This window comes from Dromaius novaehollandiae, chromosome 12 (assembly GCF_036370855.1).
Source record: "Dromaius novaehollandiae isolate bDroNov1 chromosome 12, bDroNov1.hap1, whole genome shotgun sequence".
NCBI lineage: Eukaryota > Metazoa > Chordata > Aves > Casuariiformes > Dromaiidae > Dromaius > Dromaius novaehollandiae.
In genome coordinates, this window is record NC_088109.1 from 8,318,526 (window position 1) to 8,344,399 (window position 25,874).

At 38.9% G+C, this 25,874-nt stretch overlaps 1 protein-coding gene across 2 annotated transcripts in view; it reads right to left on the minus strand.

The window, feature by feature from the left end:
- Positions 1 to 25,844, minus strand: part of NUP210 (nucleoporin 210) — a 93,494-nt gene extending 67,650 nt beyond the window's left edge. The window contains exons 1-2 of one of the 2 annotated variants that reach the window (XM_026099549.2): positions 25,712 to 25,844; positions 10,742 to 10,807 (exon numbers count right to left, since the gene is read on the minus strand). Coding sequence is in view for 1 of the 2 variants with exons in the window: in XM_064518866.1 (XP_064374936.1) it covers positions 2,025 to 2,206 (182 nt within the window). In the remaining variant the exon portion in view is untranslated. Of the gene's footprint in view, positions 1 to 2,024; positions 2,261 to 10,741; positions 10,808 to 25,711 lie in introns of those variants that run through there. The other variant, XM_064518866.1, reaches the window with a different exon arrangement.
- Positions 25,845 to 25,874: the final 30 nt, after the last annotated feature.

Genomic DNA, 25,874 nt, shown 5'->3' on the forward strand with positions numbered 1-25,874 from the left:
GGCACACCTTAAACGAGGTCAGCATGGTTTCCTTAATTCTGAACCAAAATTAGTCTCCCAATGGTAGATATAGGGAGAAAATGGCAAAACAAGTTGAAGCCTATTTAGACAAGAAATACGACCCACTGCTGGCACCTGATACCAGTGTAACGTGCTCTGAAGAGCCTACACAGTCACCCTCGTTACAGAGGCACAGACAGAACAGGTCAAATGTGGGCTCCAAGTCTGGCATTCCCTAGAGTATAAGGTTGAGATCAAGAGATGAAGAGATCTAAGGAGATTCACAAAGGTCTACACACTTCTCCTGATAATTAAACAGTGGCACATGTGGGAATGGTTGTAACTGGCCCAGCATCACCCAGCAGATCACTGGCGAAACAGGAAAGAGAAGCTACGCCCCACAAATTTCACTAGCATTTTGATGAGTCCATCTTCTGCCTTACTAGAATGTACTTTACTACATGTACTAATTATGCCATATCCTTTTAAGGACTTCACAGATTATGGTAAGGAAAAAGACAAACCCCATACTTGAGAGATATTCACTAAAACAGCCCTTACAGAAATTAAATCACACAAACACATGCAGCTGCACCTAGTGACTTGCTTTTGGTCAACTTTCGGTGCAACTGTTATTACCGCTTTTATGCACGAACACCTGCAGACTTTAGGTTGTCACAGATCAAAGACTTGTAACCAGGCCAGAAGTGAGACGCATATAGGACCACCAGGGAAATGTGCTCTGACACAGAGGTCTGAGTGGCAAACAGACAGAGAGCAAGAAGGATCGCCTAAGGAGTTGTATTTCAGTAACTGTCAACCACAAACTTAATAACAAAAAACTGCTACAAACAGTGTAAGTATACAATCTGGCATATAGGGAAGTACCACCCTAAACATATCTGACTTGCTTTTTTTTTTTTTTTCAGATGGATACTGCTTGCTCATTATCCATCCAAATTGCAATTTTAGCATATTAAAGGACAGATGAGGAATAGAGAGCACCTGCTTAACAGAAAGACTACAACAGAGCCTGCACACACCATGGTATTTGCCTGAAGACCCCTTGTGCTCGACACAGCTAAAGTTTGCATCCCTTCAGCAGGCTACTCTGCCGGCAGCCCCCCTCCGCATGCCTCCTCGCACCCGGGGCGGGAGAAGGGGCCCTGGGCAGGAAGCTCTCGGTTACACCCCATGTGCTCAGCGAAGCCTCCAGGAGACCAGGCCCCAGCAAAACTTTCATCTTTTAAGACTTTTTGACTTCATCCTCCAAGCCAACGTGCTCACCGTATCGCCCAAGTTTATTGTGACACTGAGAAGTTCTCTGTTTCACCTTAGTGCTTTGTGATTTAATTCCTTATTCTTTATGTTCCAAAGCAGCATAACCAAGTTCAAACTGCCCATCCTTGGTGACAGAGCTTGCCAAGGGACAGGCGTATTTCCCCAGCGGCGACGCGAGGGCAGGCCCCGCATGCTGTGGTCCCCAGCAGCCGGCCACACGTGCCATGCGACGGCGCGGGACGGCTTGGGATGGTGCAGGGTAGCGCGGTACAGCACGGCACGGCGCGCTGCCTTTGCCGGGGTGCCCTCCAGCCCGCAGGGACTTTCCTCAGGACCTTTCAGCCCTGGCTTCCATTCACAGCCTCGGCCAAGCGGGTTCAGAGCGCCTCGTGGAAAACAACGATGCTGTCCAGGGCAGCCGAGCCGAGCCTTCGCCGGCCTTTCCCCTCAGGTGCTCCTCTGTTCCCGGGAAGGAGCGCCCGGGACCGCCGGGGCAGCTCGCGGCCCCCCGAGCCGCCCGAAACGCCCCCCCGGCCGAGGAGGCAGCGGGGGCAGCGCGGCGCTCCGGGCGGCAGGCCGAGGCGGGGCCCGGCCGCGCTTTCCCGCCGCGGCGCGCAATAAGTGCCGCCCTCCCGCGCCGGCCCGGCCGCGCAGGTGCCCCGGGCCGGCGGCGGCGGCGGCGGACAAAGGGTGGCGGCGCCGCACGTGTGGGCGGCGGGGCCGGGCGGCGCACCTGCACTCACCAGCGGTAGCAGCCCTCGCTGGCCTCCAGCGTGAAGTTGATCCGGGTGCTGCGGGTGAAGGGCAGCAGCACCTTGGGGATGTTGAGCTTGGAGGCGGCGGCGAGGCAGAGCAGCAGCAGCAGCAGCAGGAGGAGGAGGAGCAGCAGCGCTGGCGGCCGCGGCGCGGCGGCGCCCGCAGCCATGCTCCGCGCCGGGGAGCCGCCGCCGGCGGGGGCAGGCGAGGTCCCGCGGGCCGCCGGCGCTGGCTGCGACCGCGGCGCTGGCAGCACTGCGAGGCGCCCGCCCGGGAAAGGGCGGCCGCGCGGGGCGGGCCGGCCCCCGGGGGCGGAGGGGCGCGGCGAGGGCCCGGCCGGGGCGCCGCCCCCCCGCCGCACCGCACGGCGGCCGCGGGCTGGGGTCCGGGGCCGGGGCCGGGCCGCCCCTGTCGGCGCGGCTGCGCTTGTGACCGGAGGCCGCCGCGGAGCTGGGTAACTCGTCCGCCGCCTCGGGATTCCCCCCCCCCCCCCGGGGGGTGCCGCGCCGTTAGCAGTGCGCGGTGCACTCAGAGAGGCAATTTTACTTCCAATTGCTTCAGTTCCAGGAAACAGCCGTGGCCGGATAATTGCTTTATAATACTAATAAGGAAATTAATAAAAGATAAGGACAGAATGGAGGTTAATTTGGGTCTCACGTGAAGGACATCCCCAGTGCTAAGGGCTGTTGAAGTGCTTTGGTTGTGATGGTAATATCTGGCAAAAACCTAGTGAGTGGTGGTGAATGTATTTGCTGGGATGATGCAGACAATTTTGAATGACATAAATGTTAACGTTAAAGGCTGTGGTCAAAGCGAGGAATATTTGGCAAGTAAAACTGTTGAAGATTTTGGCACAACTGAAAGCCTGCTCTGGGGTACGTGCAATGGAAGTGCACAAGCTTCCTGGGGCTGCTGAGACAGGAATTGGGTTTCCCTGGGATTTCTTGCAGAGTTGGGAAAGTGATAAGCTAATGGTTAGGATCAACAGGGTACTCCTCCAAAGTCTAAATCATCGCACTAGCTCGCCTCAGTCTGCTTGGAAACGGAGCATGTCCTTCAGCATTAACCAGGTATCCGGGAGAGGCCTTGGCAGCGGCACGGGGATCAGGCGGCTGCGGGCTCGCCTTCCCTCGCACGGGCCCCAGTGAAGCCACAGGGCATCGCTGCACGCCGCTCCTCTGGGGACTGCGGCATCATTTGTTAAAATAGGGCTGATAGTTAAGGAATCCTTCGGGGATATGGATATTACCTATCCGTATTGACATTATTTATCATACTATTTCAATGTAGACATTGCGGTATTAGTGGTGATGCTAACAGCTAAGCTAAACAATAATGCCTTTGTCATAAAAATATATTTTCATATCTTTAAACATAGGAATACTGCTTTTCCTGTGCTCTTCATGCCCTCGGAAAAAATGGTAGACAGACTAAAATGCGGGAGGTGAAGAACTTCAGGAGAGGAACTTGGGGGTACGTGTACTGGGCAAACCAGGTAATTAGCGGAAGCAGTCTTGGCAGGAGAAGCTTGGACCTCTTCCAGGGAGCAGAGTAAATAGCTAGATTTCTTCAGCTAACCTAGCTTGACCTTCTTCTGTATTACTCAAAAGCACGGTTGGAACAGCATAGGAAGCAGGGCAGTGAAAGAAGAAGAAAAAGGAGAGAAAAGGAAAGATTTAATCAGAACCAAATGATCTGTAATCATTTAAGTGTTCAGAGCCTGGAACGGAATCCAAAATCACAACTCTCAATTTGTTTTTTTTTTTTTAATGTATCTTGTAAATATCTTGCAATGTATATATTTTATTTCCAGCTAGTGACTGGACCTCATAGTGGCTGACAACATTGTACTACTCAGTAACGTTGTTACAGATGTTTTTGCTGAAGCTTTAAATTAACTGATATTTTGTGTTGGGATAAATATGATTCCATATGATGGAATTTCTGGGTAGTGAATGATTTGCTTTTTTAGAAACTTAGAACATTACCTGAAAGTATTCTGAAGGGTCATTGTATTTTGTAAGTCAAAAGTCATGTTGATATTGCAGTCTTAATTATCCTTAAGTCTATATGCGTTTACCTATATAATTATAGCAACATATTTTTTGTGGTAAGATCTCTTCACCATTCAGTGCATGGGAAACATCACACTCCTGGAATTAATCAAAGCTATGTAGTGAATGAAGCTATTGTGTATAGAGGACCTATTTTGTTTAGGTATGGAAAAGGGATGGTATATATTCAGAGATTAAAAGGATATTTAAAAAGGACTTTTAGTCTGTCTACCATTTTTTTCCGAGGGCATGAAGAGCACAGGAAAAGCAGTCTTCCCACATATAAAGATATGAAAATATATTTTTATGACAAAAACATTATTGTTTAGCTTAGCTGTTAGCATCACTATTAGTACTGCAATGTGTACACTGAAATAGTATGATAAATAATGTAGATGTGGATCATCTCAGAATTAAAGTAGTTGAATTCTGCCCTGGAAGATTGGATGTTGTCCAGAGACATAGTTGAGAGTTTGCCCAATTCTAATTTGGGCACTATAGAGATTAACTAGTTCTCACCTATTCTGAGCAAGTAAACTTATCTGGGGCTTTTTATTTACCTAGGAGGGTTTTTTAAATATATATTCACCTACTGTTTTATTTATCAGTACATCAGCAAGACTATTCCATTCTGTATCCTAGAGGTCTGCGTGCTGCTGGACAGTTCACTTCTTGTAGTAGCTTCTAGTTGTATATTCCTCATTTTCTGAATGTACATCTTGAAATTGTGTGGTCTGATTTACAGAAGAGCTAAATTCTGCAATTTAAGTCACTGGGAGCTAGGCCCAGAAATATTTAAAATGTTAAATGCTCTAACAAATAAAGCCACTACATCTTAGTTTGCTCCCTAAAATAAATGGATACTTCTGTCTTTACTCTTTCTGTCATTCAATCCTTAACCTTTTTTCATAGATTTGTTATGAAGGTAAGCTCCATAAACACTCAGATATTAGGGAAGGATGTAATAAAATAGCCCATGATAAAATTAAAACATTGTGTTTACCGTCAATGTAATTACAACAAAGAGGATAAGAAGTCAATAGTGAGCACCTTGCAGCCTGTGCTCTGAATAAGCTGATAAAGAGTATTTCTACCTTTTAAAAGTGGGTTTTGCAATCTCAGTATTAATTTTTTTCATCTGCAGTGTATAGTGATGAGTATTCAAAGCTTTATTGGAAAATTACTGTTGTTCTCAAATATTTCTTAGACTTGGTGACTTAAAATATTTCATAAGAAACAGCAAAGTGGAGTTACGACATTAAAGCTTTCTGAGGAAATGTGATAGTTAAGTACATCAATTAAATGTCTGATGTATCTTTAAGTGCATACTTGAAAGCATGCTAAGTTTAGGAGAGTAGGAGTAGATTAACGCAATAGACATTCACGTCCTCAGCGGTGGAGAGCAACTTTGCAATTTCCCTTGCATTGTAAAATTACCAAGTGAATTTTCTGCTGAGTTAAACTGAAAGTCATGCATTGCAGTATTGCACTAGCATTAGAGACTATTTTAGCTAGAGAAGAATAGGTAAGGGAGCAGACAGTCTGGCTCCAGGCTCTGTGAGAAGTTATTAAAATCATAGGTTGACTTAGTATAGTCACTGCAGTGCTGTTCTTTCTCCATACTGCAGTGATGGGACCTGTAGAGAGTCAGAAACATCCTTCTGAGACTAGAATGACAGTGCAAAGATACTCATTAAAAATATGTTCATCCAGAGGGGTGGTTAGCTGGCATGGTTTGGTGGAGATGGGGAGCAGGAGAGAAGTATTAATAATATGAGATAATTTTACATATCAATGCATATCAATGCACATGTGAATAAGTCTGATAAAGAACAAAAATGGAAATCTCTTAGTCACAAAGAATGCAATTATAAAACAATAGAGGGAGTACTTTAATGAGCTGCTTAATTGTGAGATGGATAAAGGCAAACAATAAATGGCTGTTCTCCAAGCAGCTGAACCATTTGTGGAAGAATTACATTTTAAAGTGATTCAAGAGACAATCAACATATACCCAGTAAATAACAAAACATCAGGTACTGATAATGTTTACACTGAAATACTAAAATAAAAGGGGGAATCTTACTGAAGGATTTTACAAACTCATTTGGTTGTTTTGGAAATCTGAAAACACTACCAAGGAACGCAAGGAGACATATACTTGGATTAAATATTTTAAATTAATTAATTGCTGGTGGAAAGATTTTTTAATAAAGCTAGAGAAAACCTGTATCAGTATATCACAAGGTGATTTTCTGTTCATAGTGAAACAATTTGAAATCCTTGTTTTAAAAACAAGCATTTCAATGGCACAATAGTGGTGCTGCTTGCTTGGTTGCTTGCTGGTCTTCCTTTTGAACTGCCTCAGAGTCTTAGATCTCAAGGGTATACAGTATATACCTTGCATCTCTCAGCAATACAAGTATTTGTAGGGCTCATCACATTCAGGAAGGCTGAACCAACCTGAAATGGATATTAAGCATGTATCTAATATTAAGTGTGTGTGTGTATTTGCTTTTGTGGATCGAGGCCTCAGTCTCTGCCAAATTTTGACTGCAGAAAACCTCACATTCTAGCGCTTATTCAGAAAAAAAAGGTTACTAAAAAACCCGGCTGAGGAACACCTGAATTTATTTTCAGGCACTTGATATTTTAAAATGTCTGAAAAAATTAAAAATCTTTAAAAATGTTCCCCCACAAAAAGCAGCTCTCAGAAATTACAACTCAGAGAGTAAAATTCTAGCAAAATGATAAGCAATGAGGTATGGGAGATTATATATTAAAGTATACTGGGCCAAGCTTAGTACAATTTTTAGGACAGTTCCAACCATAGCCCTTACATATATGTACCTAAATGTGTGTGAACAATTTGGGGTGACTCTGGGTTGCATCAACAATTAAATGTGTATAAACTGGAAGAATCAGGGCTCATGCAGCAGAACAATGAAAAACACTCTGCACTGTCCTCCTCATAAGCTTCTCAAATAAATTAACATTTGATTTAAAGGCTAAAGAGAGACTAATTAAATAATAGTAATATGTTTAATGAAGAAAACCGTTCCTTTAAGGACAAAGAGACCTGGCTGAGAAGAGATCAGGAGTTGCCTGCACCAGGCTGAGCAGGAGATGCAAAGGGTATGTTCATAGACCTTCAGAAAGAAAGTGTCTGGAAATAGTAACTTAAGGTGAGAATAACAGTGATGGGGCTTTTTTGTATTTGATGCTGTGCTTAATTTTGAAGAATAAAGCTGTTTGCTACAAAGCAGCTGGGAAAGCTGGTCAGTTTTCCTTCAGACAGGCAAGCAGGCTGCATCCGATAACACTCCAGCTTCAGAGGTTCAAAGTCAGTGTTGGCAATCTGAATGGCACCTGCTGCTGGAAAGTGGATGCACATGGATACATCTGCCCAGAAAGGCGGCCCCATTCTGTCTCACTCATCTCTATTCTCTAGGTACAATGCGTTAAATAATGTCCTGGCTGACCAGGTCTGTGGCTTTCACTACTCTGCTTTTTCCTACCTGGTTTGCAGTCTGATTCCATCCTCTTGTGGTTACAGCTGCAAAGACCACCCAAATACCTCCATCAAAAGACCATTAGTCAAAGAAGTATATAAAGTCGTCCAATATGCAAAAAAAGTGCTTAAAAATAGTCATCAAAGGAACTAGAGATCACAACTGGTATCCCTTACTACTATAAAACAAGCTGGTGGATATTAGTAGTTCACTGATATTGTATTTGAGTATCTGATTATAACCATCCAATATTTAAAAAATAAATGGAAGATTTTACTTAAATACAAACATGCACAGCTGTTAAGACTGACTGGAAAAACTCTGATTAATTAGGCACTGATGCTGCAGTCAGAAGTGCATGAGATAGATAGGTTCCTGCCTCTGCATTATGCCTCTGTTCAGCTGCTTGTGTCTGTCTACAGGGATCTAATTGTCATATGGGGCATTACACTTCATTACTTTAAAATAGGTATCACAGACTTGCACAGCACATAAAATAACATTCCTTTTTCAATTATTTCTTTATCACTTTTTCTACTAGTAGAGTTATCATGTTCAATTTACTGTATTAGACTTTATATATCTCCATACACCTATTGAAGAGTTTATGAGAACATCCTCTCAGCCTTACAACTGTTCTCTACAGAGCTAATGATGGATTGATAGCAACTATAAACCTGAACACTTCGGTTATGCCTGCTAGCATTTTTCTTCCAAGCTGTATGACTATAAGATGACTAGAAGCTTGGCAAAAGTAAGGCATAAATCCAGTAAATTTCTAAAATGAAGGCAGTCAGTAATGGTAATAAAGAAGGAAAATTTAAAACTCCACCAAGGTTGACTTGTTTCAAATTATTCAGAAAGAAGCACTTATGTTTAGCAAATCAGTAAAAAAGGGGCCCAACCTGCCATTCTTTGCATAATCTAATCTACCATGGATGTCACTGGGAGTTTTTGAATGTGTACCAGGTAAGCATCATTGAGTCCCAAAAGAGAAATGTAGCTCTTTTTAAATGTATATTCCTATCACATAAATCCATTTGATATGCCAGAATTTCCCAGATGGTACAAAACCCCAAGACCTTACTACATTATTCAGGATGAGTCTGATAACACTGAGGTTATGAAACAGTATCATCAGATAAAAATAAATGTTTTTCACTGCAGAGTTTATCTACCTTTCTAATGTAAATTTATGGTTATTAAAATAGGTTATTTATAGCTGTCTTTTCAAACTATTACATAAGACGGTTCTTGCCATGTGCCTTTATACACAGATAGAAATCATATTAATGAGCTATTCACTGAATAAGTGAATGAATGCATGAATGATTAGAACTCACAAGAAAGAAGCTCTAACAAACAAAAATCCCAACCTTTGTTTTCCTTTTAAATACGTCCAAGAAATTTATGAAAGCAAAGAAGTTTTTTAAAGCTTGAAAATAAAATATAAATAGGCATGTGAGTATGTTCAATGACTCTGTTAATATTACTGAGGAAAGTGAATTATGATCTTCTCAAGGTTACTTGGTTTCAAATTACGGCATATACACCTCAGAAATTTTAATTGGGCAATCAAGAAGAGCAATTCTGAGTCTTTTTAAATGTTAAGACTGTTCTGAATTGGTTTGTTTTTTTCTGTGCCTTAAAGACCACATTGGGACAATTTATAAAACTACATCATCTTCTATTTCTCCTATTCTCTTCCTATAGAAGTCTTCTGATTTTATGTATCTCAGCACTGGCAATGATCCAGAGGGCTTTTTTTTACCTATGCAGCAAGACAGTCAGACTTTTGCTGTATTTCTCCATACATCCTAGAAGTACATAATGTGTATTTCAAATGTAATTATACCTTTTATGAAAAATTCTATTTTTTCCATTCTAATATCACAACAATACAAAAAAATTCAGCACCTTGCTGATAATGAAGAAGCCTAAGACAAATTCTGCTATATGTATAACAAATTCTTCCAAAGGAAATTTATGTTACTGTAGTAGAGTGATAGTAGAAAAAGTAGGAAGTGCTGCCATACACAACATAATATCATGTATCAAGAGATGTACGAAGTCATAGTAAGACCTAGGTCTTATTGGGTAATCCCATGAAGGCTTCCATTATGTGCCTGACAGTAAAACTGTGAGACTGCTGGGTGACCCGACCGTGGGAAGTAAAGGAGCCAGCACAGAAGTCAGATACATACACTGCATTAAAGTCTACTGATTTCTATTTTGTCTCCTTAATTCCTTTCAGGGTCATTCCTCCAGGAAAGCCACAAACCAGTCAAGGTACCTTGGGGAATGAAATATTCAGTGGTGAAAAGAAATGTCATTCATGAAACAAGAAAGTTACTGCAGTATGAAAGGACTGTGAATTTGTGAGAAAAAAAGGTAAATACAGTATGAGTGAGGCAAATTCATGGCAGATAATCAGCTGCTGAGCAGAGATTTTAAGGTTTCTCTTGTTTTTTAAAAATACATCCCAAATCTTGGCAAATTAAGGTAGAGTAGCAGCAATGCATACACAGCTTGCATGAGTAAAATTGTGTCCAGGTTAGCAAACATGACACAGCAAGTTAAACCCCATGGCTTTTGAAACTGAGATTTGACTTTTGCTGCTTGTGGCCATCTCCACACACATATGTCTTTTTCCCATTTTGATTTCTATTTCTGTGTTTTCTCTGACTCTTAGTCATATACAGGCCTCATTTTCACTTTTGCCCTTTCTGTCCTGAATCCTAATCTCCCACTTCACCTCTTTCACAGTGGGCTTCACAAGCATTTAATTAACCTGCTTTCACAGCTGCCCATTATCTCCATTTTGCAGATGTGAAACCAAATTCCATAAAGGAAGTCTGAGATTAATTTAGAAATTCACTTCTGATCTCCCATCTCTGTAATATACCAAGCACCTCCCAGTCTACTATATGTTAGTTTCCCCGGGTGGCCTGTATCATATCTAGAAATTTGATTTGGGTGAAATTTGGACACTGAGACTTTTGTCAGGCTGGACAGTAGCAGTAGCTTTTGCTGGACACAAGGAAATCTTGGACATATCTGTTATGCATATTAAAATCTACAGATTAAGTACAGTGTATCTGACTGGTCCAATGCTCCAGTAAACAACAGATTTCTAACCTGCCATGGTGGACAGATGGAGATGGATGACGAGACACAATGTTGTCCTCCTCTCAGGCATGACCACTGAAAGTAAAGCATAGCCAGGTTACAATGACTTCCACTTAGGTTTAGGCTCCTAACTTGTCTTTGAGTTTGGGTTTTAGTTTCTAATGTTGGCAATCCAGACTATTAAAAGTGAGCGTGGGCCTAATGATGCACATAGCATCCAGTTAGACTTCAAATGCAGAATGCTCCATTTTTTAGAACGTAAGCAGAATTTGCTTAGCATCACACGATATGAAACTAAATCTGGCCCTTAGGCATTTTTCAAAAATCTTCCTCCAACCTAAATAGAGGAAGCTTCTTTGAACAGAATATATGCAGCAAACTTCAGTGAGGAAAGGCACATTTTTCAAAGAACTTCATAGGTATAAAATTTCATATGAAAAGACCTATTAACTCAGCAATACAAGTTATTAAAATGTTGATAACATAATCACATTATTATACTTGTAAACTTTTTGTGAACATTTGTGGTAATAAAATTTGATCTCTCAAAAAATGTTCATGGATGAAGGAGACGCATTTCAAGAGCATGTGAATATTCATTAACATTTTTGCATTATTCCGCTAGTTATTCTTTGATATGAAGTTCAAACAGGAATTGTACTTGGAGGATACTAACTAGAGTATTTTAAAGCTATTATATAAATCCCATGCATTTTTTACATTCTGAAGTATAATAGTTTCAGAAATAACTCAAAGTTTGGCTGATGTACATTATATATTTAAGGTTCTATACATCATTAACAGAACACAAAGGAACTGCTTCTTTCTGTGTGGCTTGGTGATACTTTTATGTATTTATATATATATATATATATATATATACACACACACATATTTTGCATACAGAAGTGTCTGCTACAGATACTATATAAAAATGTCAGAGAAATTCCAGAAATTCTCTGATATCCAGAAAAAGCTAAATGACTTTGGCAAGGAAGCATGTCTTGCCAATACTGATTATAGCTATAGTCATCAGTATGAAAGAAATGGACTTTCAAGCTGTTTGTGTTTTTCATCTTTTAATTTAGGCTTGATTAGCTCTCAATTCTATAGACAGTCCTGTCAGGATCAAATATCCAAATTCATTTTGAAGTTCCAAGGATATTCTAGCCCAGGAGCATGTAACAATTTCATGGGGAAAATGCTTATAGTACTGTTGGATAGTTTAATGATTCTGTAAACAGCAAGTGAAGCAGGTATACAGAAATGAGATTTCATCTTTTTGGTTTTGGTTTTTACTTAGGATATTTGCAGCATTTTCAAGCTGAGGCAATAGCTGTCAGATTGAGTTGCCTAAAACTATATATGCTCAGTGGCCTGTTTTTCACAAGTCCCATAAGAGTCAGTGGGAATTGCAGGTGTTTGTACTCACAGAGAGTTTGGGTTTTTTTTTTTAGATTAAGGCTAAAGCACAAGTCATCCTGATTTTCACTGTCAACACTGTTCTTCTTATATAGAGAATTTAATTCATTAGGATGTCAGTTTTCAATTCAGCAGGAGGTTAATATCAGTATGTCCCAAAGATCAGTACTGTAGTTAGTATTTAATATATTCATCAATTATCTGGAAAGGCAGGGATGAGGGTAGAACAAAAATGGAGGTCAGCAGCATTTGCAGATGACAAAATTATTTAGTGTAAGTTCCTGTAAGAGGAGGCTGTGATGAACTTCAGAGAAACAGAACTAGACAAATAGGCAGCATGACAGCTGATGAAATTTGGACATTGACAAATGCAAGTTAATACACGTTAGAACGAAAAATCTGAACTGCCTGTTTCTATGACCCTGTCCTAACTTATCCCCAAGTGCTAAGGGAAAAGGTCACCCAGTACAATTAAAAACTCTGCTCAATGATCAGCAGGAGCCAAAATCTAAATAAGGTATGATAATATAAAAGAAAGCATAGAAAAGACCTGCTGTGCAGGAAAAATATTAGTCTCAACTTTATTTTAAACTTCACAATAAGTTAATGGTCATTTCATCTCACATGAGCTATGACAGGACAGGACAAAGTCTAATAATTCCTAAATCTATCTTCAATTCCATTTCATTTCTGATGCAAGAAGCTGGAAACCTATTGCTATAACAGATGCTGGGTTACATGTGGATCAGTGAAAAAGGTTTGCCTCCCTTTACTTTTCATTATGAAGCTCAGTGTCACTTGGTGATAGTCTCTTGGATGTATTTCTGTAGATTTACCAAGAAAAGATCTGCTCTCTAAAGATGTCATCAGTTCATTTTTATTCCTTTATGATCACCCTGAGCACATCAACATTAATCTTCCATTTTATTTCTCCTAACTAGCTGGCATCTTGGTGACACCATTTTTTATGTTCTTTATAAATGTTTCCTCTCAGGATTCTAGAGACACATTTGTATTCTCTTTTTTTCCTCATTTACTTTTCTTACTGCTTTTCATTCCTTTTAAGTATGGCTAGAAGTTATCCTTATCTCACATCGACTATCTGCACAACAAGCATACTGATTGGGGGATAAAGAGACAGGGAGATCAATATAAGAGTGTATTAGCATTGCAGATGCTGAGGGTAGGGCCAAGGTTAGTTACAGTGTAAGCAACAGAAACCTTACAAGACTAGAGGTTCTTGTAAGATAAACTCTGTTTCAGGGCAAAATTGCAGCATTTGGCTTTTTCTCTAGTAGGACTGACAAACAGTCCTTTGTAGGTATGAATGCAACCCAAATTCAAAACTACTAGTACAGTGTTTCCAAACAGGTTTCCCTATACATTTTAAATTTTGGCTCATTTTAGTAACAGTCACCAATATTTGTTCTTACTTTTCTCATGCAACCAGTTTGCAACAACTTGGGTGAAGCACATGAATAAAATAAGCAGAATTTGGCTCATTATTACATTATTTTACAGTCATGGTGTTCTACTTAGTATCTGTAAAGTTCTTTAAACACCTCAAATTATAGGAGCTCCAAAAGTGCCATGCTGTCCTATATAACTAGGTATCTGACATAATTCACAGAGAAAGGAAAGAAGATTTAAAGTAACTTTACAGCATGTAGTTTCTCTTTGTGAATTCTTCCCTCAATATTTTTATGCATTGTAAATTAATTACAAGGATGCCAATTTTAGTTCTGTGTTTATCATATGACATTACACATAGATTCCCAATAGTATGTTGCATGAAGGCCTAAGTTTTTGGAAATTTTTAAGCTGATGAAAAAATATTTTTTATTTATTAGTTTTCATTTCACAAATAGAATCTTCTTTGTTCATGACTGACTGCTGTAACAGCTTTGAGTCTCTGAGTATTACCAATTATTTAAATAAAGATTTGTTATTATTTGAAAGTAATTAATAGGACAGGATGAAGGAAAAAGCTAGTGAATTATTCATTAACATTTGGCTTAATTACAATCAAATGACCCTTTCAAATTGAAAAGTACTTGGTGAAAAATAGAAGCCAAATGAGATTTTTCTGTATAAATAATGAATAGCCCGCATAGTTTTAACTTTAAAATTAAATTAGAAAAAAATGTACACTATCCATTGCGTAGTTTTGTAATATGATATACTTTGATTTAGTAATTTCTGAACACATTCTATTTAACCTTCACGGAGTTTTCTTTCAGATCTGATCTTGTATCTGCTTAGCTTTATGGACTGTGAGTAATTCCACTGCATTAAAAAAATTACACTGAAAGTTCCATAAAGATTTTTTTTACTTCCATTTTATACCTGATTCTCACCTTGCACTGAAGGAAACAGATTAGTTATATTCCAGGACTATGTGCATGTGCAAGTACTATATTTGCAAAATATTAACATCTGCTTAGTAATTTGAATATTACACATATGTCAGTCTCTTAACTATGCCATTTTCTTAATTCTAGATCTGCTTCTTGTAGAGGATATAATTTAACTAAAACCAATTCAGTAATGCACATGATATTCCTTCAGTGCAATACCCATCTGTAAAATAACTAAATATACTATTGACTTCCCAAATTCTTTAAAAAATTGCATCATTATGATTACATTCTACTCCTCAATAGATTTGGATATGCTTATCTTTGTGCACTGTATGCCTTGTAAATTGTTATATTTAAATTGCATTTTTTGCTATAAATTGATCCAATCCTATGAAATGAGCATATTTGAGAAAAGGATATATGGCCTAGAATTTGATTGCAAATGTTAGCATTTTGCAAATATTGTCCTGAATTTTGCTACAGACTGCATTCTGTTCTACTAGTATTGCATTGGTGCAGGTTTAGACTAAGGTTAAAGGGAAATCATTGGTGCCTTAGAAGACTAAGCAAGGTATCTTTTTAATTAGATAAATCTACTTTTGTTTCAGAGGGGACTGTAATGAACTGACAACCAAAACACATCTTTTTAATGTTTCCCCTACTTAAATAAAAAATAAAAATGAAGGTAACTCTTCTAACACATTAGAGACAATAGGAGACAATACATTACTCCCAAAACAGAGCTCGTCTGTCCTGCAAGCATAAGCCAGGGCTTTTAGCTCAGGCTGGTGACCTGAATTTTCACCTGGCCATTGATTATATCTGATCATGTCTTTACATATGTTATGACTTTACATTTTGTTGCAGTTCGACATTTACTCTTCATCTGTCAGTGTTGCCTCTTTGCCTGATACCAGAGCAACTCCCCAGTGCTCTAGCCTATATTGATAATGAATGAATAATGTTAATTACATTCCAGTTACGGTATTACAAATGGGTATTACATACTAGAGTAAATAGTGCAGTTGAAACAGACAGATTGCTTTGCTTTGCAAACTGCTGAATTTTAGGTTTGTAACATTTAAGAATTTGCTTTTCCATTAATGGACCAACAACTTGCATATCAAAGACTAAAACTGGAAGGTAACCAAAGTTTTGTGTTTGCATGGAACTGTCTCCTCCTCCCCTTTCTGTCAGCTACCCCTTCTGTCCTAGTTTATAAAAGAGCAGACAAATGTGATTGTCTAAGAACTAACAAAGCAGGTAAACTCTTCAGAGAGGTCAAATTAGTGTGTATGATGCCAAAATTAAAAAGGGATAAACTGTACCTATCCTTGACTACATCACCGCTGGTCAGCCAACTCCATACCAGCACTCCAGTAAATGGGAAAGATGAAGCATAAAGCACTATCAAGGCATATTGCATTACCAGGAGAGTGCATCCATCTGAGTAACTATTATATGTAGCTTATTTCAAACCCACATAAAATAATTCACAATCTTCTGTTTCTGGAGCTATGCCTTCACTAGGGAGTTTGCTTCTAATTACCTGTGACTTCACCTATCTATCAGCTAACCTCAAGTCCAAAATACACTGAGGTTTTGTGGTCTTCTCAGGAGGGCACTGGTATCACACCACATCAATGGAGCATTCACAGTGAGGTAAAAATCGTCTGTGATGACTGATCTCACGCCTGTGGCCTTCCAGTTCTGTCTATTTAAACATATTTTGAAAATATGAGGAAGGTGCCTCCCCAAAGACCTAGCTGTCTTGACAATTTACATGAATGAAACATACTGCAACTGTTCAATTTACATGAACGAAACATCTGCACTGTGGTGATGGGAATGTTGGGTTTTGTAAGGAGGTTAATCTGCTTAGGGAAAACTACTGTTTACTTTTGCTTTGTGTTTCACCAAACACCACTTTCAGTCATGCAAATATCCAAATAAGCCAGTAATAGCTTGCCAGAGGACAAGATGTTACAAAACCTACAGATATTTCAAATAAAAATATGCTAAAAATGTATGAAAATTAAAAGAACAAGCACTGAAAAGTTAGGAAATGCCAGAACGAGGTTATCTGTGGAAATTTAACATGCTTCCTTTTTCACATGTATGATTTTGAAGTCTTCAATTGCCTATTCAGACAGTGCTGGTATATGGACAAGGACCTCTCTGAAAAAAACCTGTGATATTCAAGGGCACAGAACGGATGGTGCTTTGCTATTTTGCTTTCTCAGTATTCAAGTATGTGCCCTGAAGCCTCATCTACTGTACATGATTCAAACCTTCCTTTTCTGTCACATCCACCCATCCAAGCACCAACACTAGTGAACTGATTTCCCCAACATCCCAGCAAGTCAGAAGAGTTGTATGAGACACAATTGTGAGAGTATTAATAATACTAAATATAGTGATGAACAACTGAGCCACAGAGATAGACAATTCATAAGCAACCACTCATTTTAAATGTCCAGTTTTAGGGGCAAACTCAATGATTTATAACTTTGATATGTTTAAATTCTGCTTTCCTTAATTTTATGCACAAACAACTCTGTAATTCCATCCATAGAGCTCCAACTTTACCCCCCCTCCCCACCAAGAATGCATAATTTGTGAGCATCTATGCAAAGTTTTGGTTCTAATTATTAAGAACTCTGTTTCAGAGGCAAGGTTGATACCACTCTCAAATGGAGAGAGCCTGGAAGACAACAGACATTGCTGTGTATTTTGGTTCACCACACTTGGTAATTGGTGTTTTTCAATAGATGTGAGGTTGCAGACTTCTGGGGTTTCAGCCATGTTCCAAACGGAGGATTTTTGTCTCCCTGATAGCAGCCATACAACCAGAGGATACATGGATTCTATAAGGACCAAGGATTTTAACTAAATTACTGTACCAGACTGACCCTGCAGGACTTTGTCACCTTGATGGTAATCCCTTATTTAGTCTAAAGAACAAATTAATAGCTAGACTTGAGAGCCAATATTCTTATGAACACCTTGCTGATTAGAGAGAAGGACTGGGTGGGAAGAAGAAGTGGGTTTCCACGACACACAGCAGGTCAGCAGGCAGGGAGCTAAGCTGCCTTACTCACTGGAGTTTTTTTCCAGCTTTCCTGTAAGTCAAGGAGCTAAGAAAAGTCATCCACCCCTTGCTGATGCCTTAAAACACCACCCACCATGAATCAAGATGATATAAGCTACAATTAAAGCAGTACTAATACAAGAATTGGTGTAATCACAGTAGCTAAATGAGAATGGTGCTAATTGCTGGTCACTGACATACTTCAACTGACGAGCAGCCTATTAGCCTTAGAAATGAAGGATGTTTATTACCATCACATTGTGTGATCAGCACATATCTTTGTGAAAACAACTTCCTGCGGAACTAAAATGAGAAATGAGCTGGTCCTTAATCAGAAAGAGAAGTTTTGCTGAGACAGTTGAAAAATGTGTTTTTCTTTTGCTCTAATTCTGCCTGATAGTCAGATGGAAAATAATGGAGGAAAATGGAAGAGTCTTATCTTTTTCTGAAACTCCCTTCCTCTGTACGGACATTAAGAAGGGTGCCTGGCTTAGATGCTTTCCAAAGAGCAATTTTTTTTTTTAACTGGGATTGTATCAGGGTGCACTAAATCTGTCTCCGTTCCCATGTTTTTTCTATCACGGTTATAGCAGAGTTCTTCGTAAGCAGGAATTTTTATTGCAATACAAATAAGAAATGTTATTTTGCATTCTGGAAAATAAACCCAGAGATCATGTTGCAGACGTGAGAGCGCGATGTGGCAGTATTTACCTCATATTAGATTTTGGGTAGATTCTGAATGACAGCTGCGTTGACCACCCACGAGAGCATCCCAGAATCGTGCTCTAACTACACAGAGCCAATGCAGATGCTCCCTTGCCACTGTATCTCCCTGCTGATGGGGTTTATCTTTCCTTCACAGATTCCTGGCTTCCTTAAGAGTTTCCTAGACAAAAACCAGAGCGAGCACTGCTACAGAGTCCTTCCCATTCCTGTCAATGACTCTAGGCAGAATATCCAATTCTCGAGCAATAGTAATTAAGTAAATTTTAAAAAATGTTGCTCACAGTGACCCTAAAAAGGAACCTAAAAATGCCACTGGGAAGTTCCTTAGCAAGTCTGATCTCCAAGACATGAGTATTTTTCACTGTCTTTATGTAAGCTCTGAATATCCCAAGCATCCTTCCACGTATGTCACTTTTCTTGTGAAACACTTTGTGTAATAGCTTGGGCTATTTTTAGCTCTTTGCTTCAATAATCACAGTTTGGCTTGATGCAGTGATTTGAGGTGATTATCTCAAAAGCTGCATTGCCTTATTCCACTGTATTTTTACCATGTTGGTATTCTTATAATTATTATATCATAACCATCCAGAAACTGAAACATCTATTTAGTATTGCCAGCCATAAGGAGACAGATTGTACTAGCTACCTGTTTGCTAAGACAGGTAATCCAAAATGTTGATATTAATTTGTGATGCCTAATACAGTTTGAGTACTAGTTATCTAAGAATTCACCTTTCAGTTGTGCTATAATTCGAGATCAAATGAAATGTCCAACTTAGTTATTCCTAGATGTAAACATCTCACGGTGTTAGTAGAGAATTTTGGCTAAAGGCTTTTGACTCTAAAGTAGAGTTTCTGAATATCAAACCTTTAAAGCTTGGAACAAAGCTGATATGTCTGGAGATGCTTCTTTGTAATTTTTTTATTAATGTGGTTTCTTTGTTTTGTTGACTGTGCTCAGATTAATAGCGAAATTTCTTCATGGTATCTCTTGCAGCATCATTATTTTACAATTTATGAATTTAAAACTAGTACACAATTATGAAAAAAATCAAAAGGGTTAATGGATTTGAAAATGTCTTAAGTATCTATTTTGTGTCATACTAATTTTTTCCACAAGCAACATCTCACGTGCTTTACTGAACCACTTACTTCCCTTGGGACATTAGAAGTGTTCCTCATCACTGCAAATGCTAACTGTGCTGCTGGTAGCAGAAAATTCATGCTCCCAGTTATTGCTTGCATGCTTGGTTTTAACTTCTTAACTGTAGTAAACTAACAGTCAAATATAATTGCCTTATATATTTAAATCAGGTTTCCATTGTATATTAACTTATCATTTTAGAGATGATTCTTCCATGGGAATTTGAAATTTTGTGTATCATGTTTTGCAACATTAGCTTGAAAGTCCTTGAACTATTTACTGTATAGTACATTTTATGAAGAATGTTATAATGCTGAGAAATGTGTAATGTGTATATAGAGGGCTTTCCAATCGTCCCAATTAATCTTTTCTCATGACACTTTTGGGCTGGACATTTGCATCTTTTTCCTACACTTTGTTCCAATGGGAATTCTCCTATTTTACTTGTTGACATTTGTAGAAATATTCCATAAAACTTCATTTTCTTTTCTTTTTAAAAAATATTTAATTAAATACCACAGCACACATTGTTACCTATAAAATAGGAAATGTGTGACACCATCAGAAACAAAAAGAAGTCCTGAAATACGGAGTTTAATCTTTTCCTTGTAGAATAAGAAATAGTATACTTTCAAATATTTTACCAATGTTTTATTACTTTATTACTTTTACCATCAGCTGAGTACCATCAGCTCATACAGTCAGCACTGTCTGAATGGATTTCGTATCAAATGTAACTGGAAAATATAGGACAGAAATTTGTACTTTACTTCTCAACTTTTTTGTGTATTATAAGCAGACTAAATATCACTCACATTATCAAAGCACTTTGAAATCAGAACAGAACCAATGTCAACTAAATGTGCTTAGCTGTATATATTAATTATTATATGAAAACATTTTTAGCTTATCTGGTTGTTCTCGTGGCTGAATGTTATGAAAACTTTACACATACACAATTTTTTTTTGATAGCTATCAGAGTATTAGCCTTCAGTTTTTCACTGTGACTGGCACTGAAATTATACTATACATATATTTGTAAATATGCTTTAGGGGAATGCAAACAAATTAAGGCAGAGACAAATCTGAGGTAATAGAGATTGTGTTACTAGTTTCATTCTGTTTCTCTCCTATGCTCATGTTCACCCTGTTAAGGATCTAGTTGTGCTTCTGAAGGGACTGGCAAATGAGTTACTGTTTTGAAAACTCTTCTTGCTTTGGAAAGCACCTCATTGCACTAAATACAATTTTCCCTATTTTAATATTGACCTACAGATATTTATACTGTAAGAGAGCAAAGCAAATCTTATCGTTTCCTTCACTAGCTGGCTCAAGGCCTTAAGCAGAATAACGCTAGTGAATTGAAAAGGCTATTTTAAGCCTATTTTGAAAAAACCCTTGCTGGGATTAGTATCATCTGCATTCTGCTGCAACAGACTACATCTCTCATTTTGAAAAGGGCATAACACTGAAGGTATGAAGTGGGGGTTAGTGATAGCATGCTCTATTGTTTTAAAAACTGAAGATTTCGGCTAGGTGCAATTCAGCAAGGGAGAAGGACTTAAGCTAATAACAGTGAAGAGAAGACTGTGAGGAGAATAATATCTTTAAGGTCCGCATTTCCAGCTGTTCTGAGCAACAGTAAGGGAAGAAAATTTTAACAGTTTCTGAGCTATAAAAAGCACAGACCTTTTTCTGCTCTGCTGGACTATAGGAATCAATAATTTCACATTCTCTACACACCATGGAAGTAAATGTCTGACGTCAGTCATGTCACCACATGACAGATAAAAGCCTTCAGGATCAAAGAGACTAAAGCACCACAGGTTCTCAAAATGTTATTATTTTTTTTCTGATTGAAAAACATCTAGTAAAATTTCTTTGGAAATTCATGTACTGTGTTGCCATAAAAAATGTTTACAGGAAAAGTAAGTGCCAACGTAAATGAAAATCCCAGCTTTTGCTTTACATTCCTTTAAAAGGTGTTTCATCTCTGATCTTATCTGGAGCACATTTCTTCATGCTATCTGTTTCAAGACCATAAACTCATAATAATTTTACAGCAAATGATTTGTGAATAAGCTCTTCTTTCAGTCTTGAGGGTATATCACACATCTTAATGTAAGGGTATCTTGCATCTCACAACTGAAACAAAATGAGGTTATCTGCATAGTTTTCTACAGAGCACTCTCTGCTGTGACAAAAGATGGAGGTGAGACTTTGGAGGTAGCTACGTTGCCTCCTGATAATGGAGGAGGGTAGCTGCACACGCCAGGCCACGATCAAGCCTACTGGAATTATTCCTGCTCTTCCAGTGCAATCTACTAGTGTTACAAGCAAATTCCAGCTGGAAAGTTGCTAACAGGCTAAAATAATACTGTGAAGTGCAATGACTCTCAATTTGGCGGACTGCTTTACCTATGAAACTGCTTCACCTATGAAAGAATTTTCACAGTGACATGAAGTTTGCTATCACTGACTTTTATCTCTAACTATAACCCTACTGTTTCTTGATACAGTAAAATACCATGTTTCACCATTCATCATAGTGCTTCAGTCATTTCACCATCATAAAACATCAGAACTGAAAAGTCATCACCTGTTCTATGACAGGTTGAGAAGATGATGGTTTTTCACCATCCCTGCAAATCAGGCAGACTGCCAACAAACATCCCTCATTCTTCTATCATCACCATCTCTATCAAATAAAAGCAGTATTGATAGGTTCTGTTCTACTAGAGACTGAATACAGATTACATGAATAAATTTAATAAACTGATGCAATTACTGGCAGGCCCAACCAGCCAACCTCTTTCATACGGGACACCATTCAGACAGATTTTTCTTGCTTGTCTGAAAGTTGTTTTTTGGTAGCAATTCTGACTCTAAGATCCATCTTCAAATGGATCTGCACATGTGGATCCCTGCACTTTAAAAAGAGCAATAACATAAATAGCTTGAAAAGAATTCCAGGGGTCTTTATCTGAATCTCTTTGGAAAGAACTCTCTCTTCTCAAAGGTGCTTTTCATAATCTTCAGCATGAAATGAATGATCTGGATGATTAAGGGCATGTTAAACTAGCCAAACCTTGAGAGTTAATAGGTTGCTGGCTATTTATTATAACAATGATATGCCTGTGCTTTCAAGCCTGTGGCAATTAATAAACTCCCTTACAACAGGACACTAGTGTTATCCATAATATTGTCAAAACCATTCAAGTTGCACTTTGTCTCAACAGAAGCAGAACTGTGTAAGGGGAAAACATTTCCTTTGTCTTGGGAAGATAGAGCCATCAGTCTGAAAATAATGTCAGTATACTGTACAAGCTGGGTTGTAATTAATCTATTTCCTCATTTTTACTGTGAGTTTGGGCCTACTTTTAAAGGATACCAGGAAACTTAGAGAAAGCTGTGTTCTATACAGTCTGTGATGATTTTCTGCACATGCTTTTATTCTAGGAGACTTAGGTCATGTTCCTGTATTTGTTGCTGACTTATTTTTTGTTGCTTTGCTTTTCTAATTTGTAAATTGAAGATTAGAACTCAGCAGAACTATTTTTCAGCAAAAAGTATGGATTCAGTTATTTCAATACATTCTGTGAATGTATGTTAATTTAAAAGTTTCTGGAGTCTGATTTTTTTAAACAAAATATTTCACATATATTTTAAATAAACACAATTTCAGTATAAACTGATTTGTGTTTTAAAATTTCACTTAGTTTATTTTAAATATTGCAATGACATAAAAAATTATTTGAGCCCCAAATTTTCTTTAAAAAGCTTTTTCAGAGTGACTAGTGAGCCAAAAATGTCATTATTAGCTCAGCTCTGTTTCTGCTAAATTTTACCAATCTGTAAGTTTTCCTGATTCACTTGCCTTGAAAACTCTGCTGCCAAAGAAACACTGGAGCACAGAGGGTGTCAAGCATGAATCAAGCATGGCTAATTCATGAGGAAATTGTTACCTTCCTACATAAAAAGACCAGACCGAACAACAACACTATGCCTCATATGATTTCTTTAAAACCTGTTGGTAGTCTAACTGACAGCAGTAAGGCTCACTGCCGTCATGAAACTAATTGCAATTTTTTGCACAATTGGGTTGTAAATTCTCTGGGGTGAGGACTGTCCACTTGCAGCTGGCTCATAGGGTATTCCAAGCGCATAACTGGAACTCCTTGGAATTACTGCAGTATTAAGGATAACAATCACAAAATGCTCAAATGAGAAATACATTTAGAATGCAGAGAAATTACTGAAAATATTTCATAATTTGTAATATTTTAAATAGTCTGCCCCACCCTGAAGTAGGTATCCATCTTGATCATATTTCTCTTTATGCTGAAGCCAAAAAGACTCAGACCACTGCAAAAGTGAGCAGTTATTAATCTGAATATGTATAGCATTTTCTTGGGGGGCCTCCAAGAGAGCACACCTTGGCAACCGATGCAGAAAGATAAAGGTACTATTGAGTAGCCTGTTAGGAATCAGCATTACTTGAGCCCTGTCTGCAAGTTAGAAAAACCCAGCTTACTCTGCCACAAGAGGAGGAAGACGAAAGCAATGAATATCCTAGCTAAGCAGAATGAATGAGAGGACATTTTCATTTGATTTTTTGGGGGAAAACAATAGCAAGTAAACTTTCCATTTTGAAAGGTGTGTCATAGTTTGGATCTAAATGATTAATGGCAGCATGCATAGAAAAAATTATTTACAGCATTCAACAAACAAGGAAACAGTCTGCAAATTTACTTTTAATTCAACTTTAAAAGTTAATTCATATGAAAATGGAATAACACATTATATTTGTAACTAATTAACCAAGCAAAACTCAAATGCTAATTAAGCACCAAGCATTAAGCAGTCAGTAACGAGGAACAAAAGGTAGATATACTGAACTAATACTGAGGCATGTGCACAAAGGGCCAGAACAAAAAGAAATGTTAATTAAAAGATAATGTCAAAGGGATAGAATGTTTTCTTGGGATAACAGTCTCCTGCTGCTAAATAAATACCAAGGTGAAGTCCAGGCATCCATCAAAACTGAATGCCAAGCCAAAGGCAGCATATTTTAAGAGGAAAGTCATTTATCTGGAACTCTCATAAAAAGACATTATTCCTCTTGAGAAAATAATACCTCTGTACATTTATCAGTTGTTTGATGGATATTACTGCTATTGAACCATTTTTCATGATGGTATTTTTGACTAGCTGTACAATTACACAAGAAATGCTTTTTGTATATACTCAAGTAGGATAAGTAAAGTACACTTAGAAATTGGCTTTTGACTTGAACCTAAGTTATTTTTCTGATGCGTCTAGTACCTGTGAAGTTGGAAATAAGATTCGCGGTAAATCTTGACCTAACAAAATCCATGGGAGTTCTGCTACTGATTTAAATAAAATCATTTTTTCATCTCTGTTTTCCTTATTCTACTACCGACATTCTACGTCTCTTTGCTCACTGGTACCTTGTTAATTTTATTTTGAAATGAAAATGATATTTTCCTGTCTAGAAATACTGTAAATGTGGAATTGCTTTGAGTTCCTCAACATAAAATCACTGCAGTAGGTGACATAAACCCCTTAGTATTAGGGTTTAAACTTTCTAACATTCCTGACATTAAATCAACTAATCTTCTTGTGATCTCCTAGTTTCCTTTATCTGGCTGATTTTGCAGTTGATCTTCTGTAGTCCTTCTCTATCATTAAGATCACATACATTCCTATGTGTAAGACAGCATTAAAAACATTTTTCTGTGAGTAGCGAAAATACATGAGTTTCCACATATGAGAATTCTTTGTCACTCCACCAACTTTCTGCTAGTCACACCTTTTGTGTCAGCTCTTACCTCGTGCTTACAAAAATCGCTAGTTTGCCTTCACAAGACATAAGCTCTCCCCAAGCACCCCAGCTCCTTTCCTGCACTCGTCACTCAGCAGCTGCGAGAGCAACAGCTGCCCCCAGCCCTGCACGCTGCCGCCCAGCGCAGAGGCCTAGGGACACCCGGGCTCCTGCAGCGACGCAGGGTCAGCCTGGCCCCAGTTTGACCCCATGCTTCGCAGGTACCACGGCCTTTCCTCGGGACTTGGGAGCGCGGGGGCTTGGCAGTTCTGCACCTCTGTCACACACGACCGTGCCTGGCCACTGTAACGTGTGTTAGTTAATAAGGGAGCCAGAGCGCGCGAGTCCCGTTTCTGTAGGAAACCAGACCTCAAAAACAGGTGACTTTACCTTCCTCAGTAACATCTCCCCGTGGCCTCAACGCTACTCCTGACCTAAGCCAGCAGCCCTGCCGCGGCCTCTGCCAGCCACCGCCTCCATCGCGCCGCACCTGAGCCGGCCGCCGCGGGGCACGTCGGGAAATGCCCCCCAGCCGTTAACGGCCGCCGCGGGG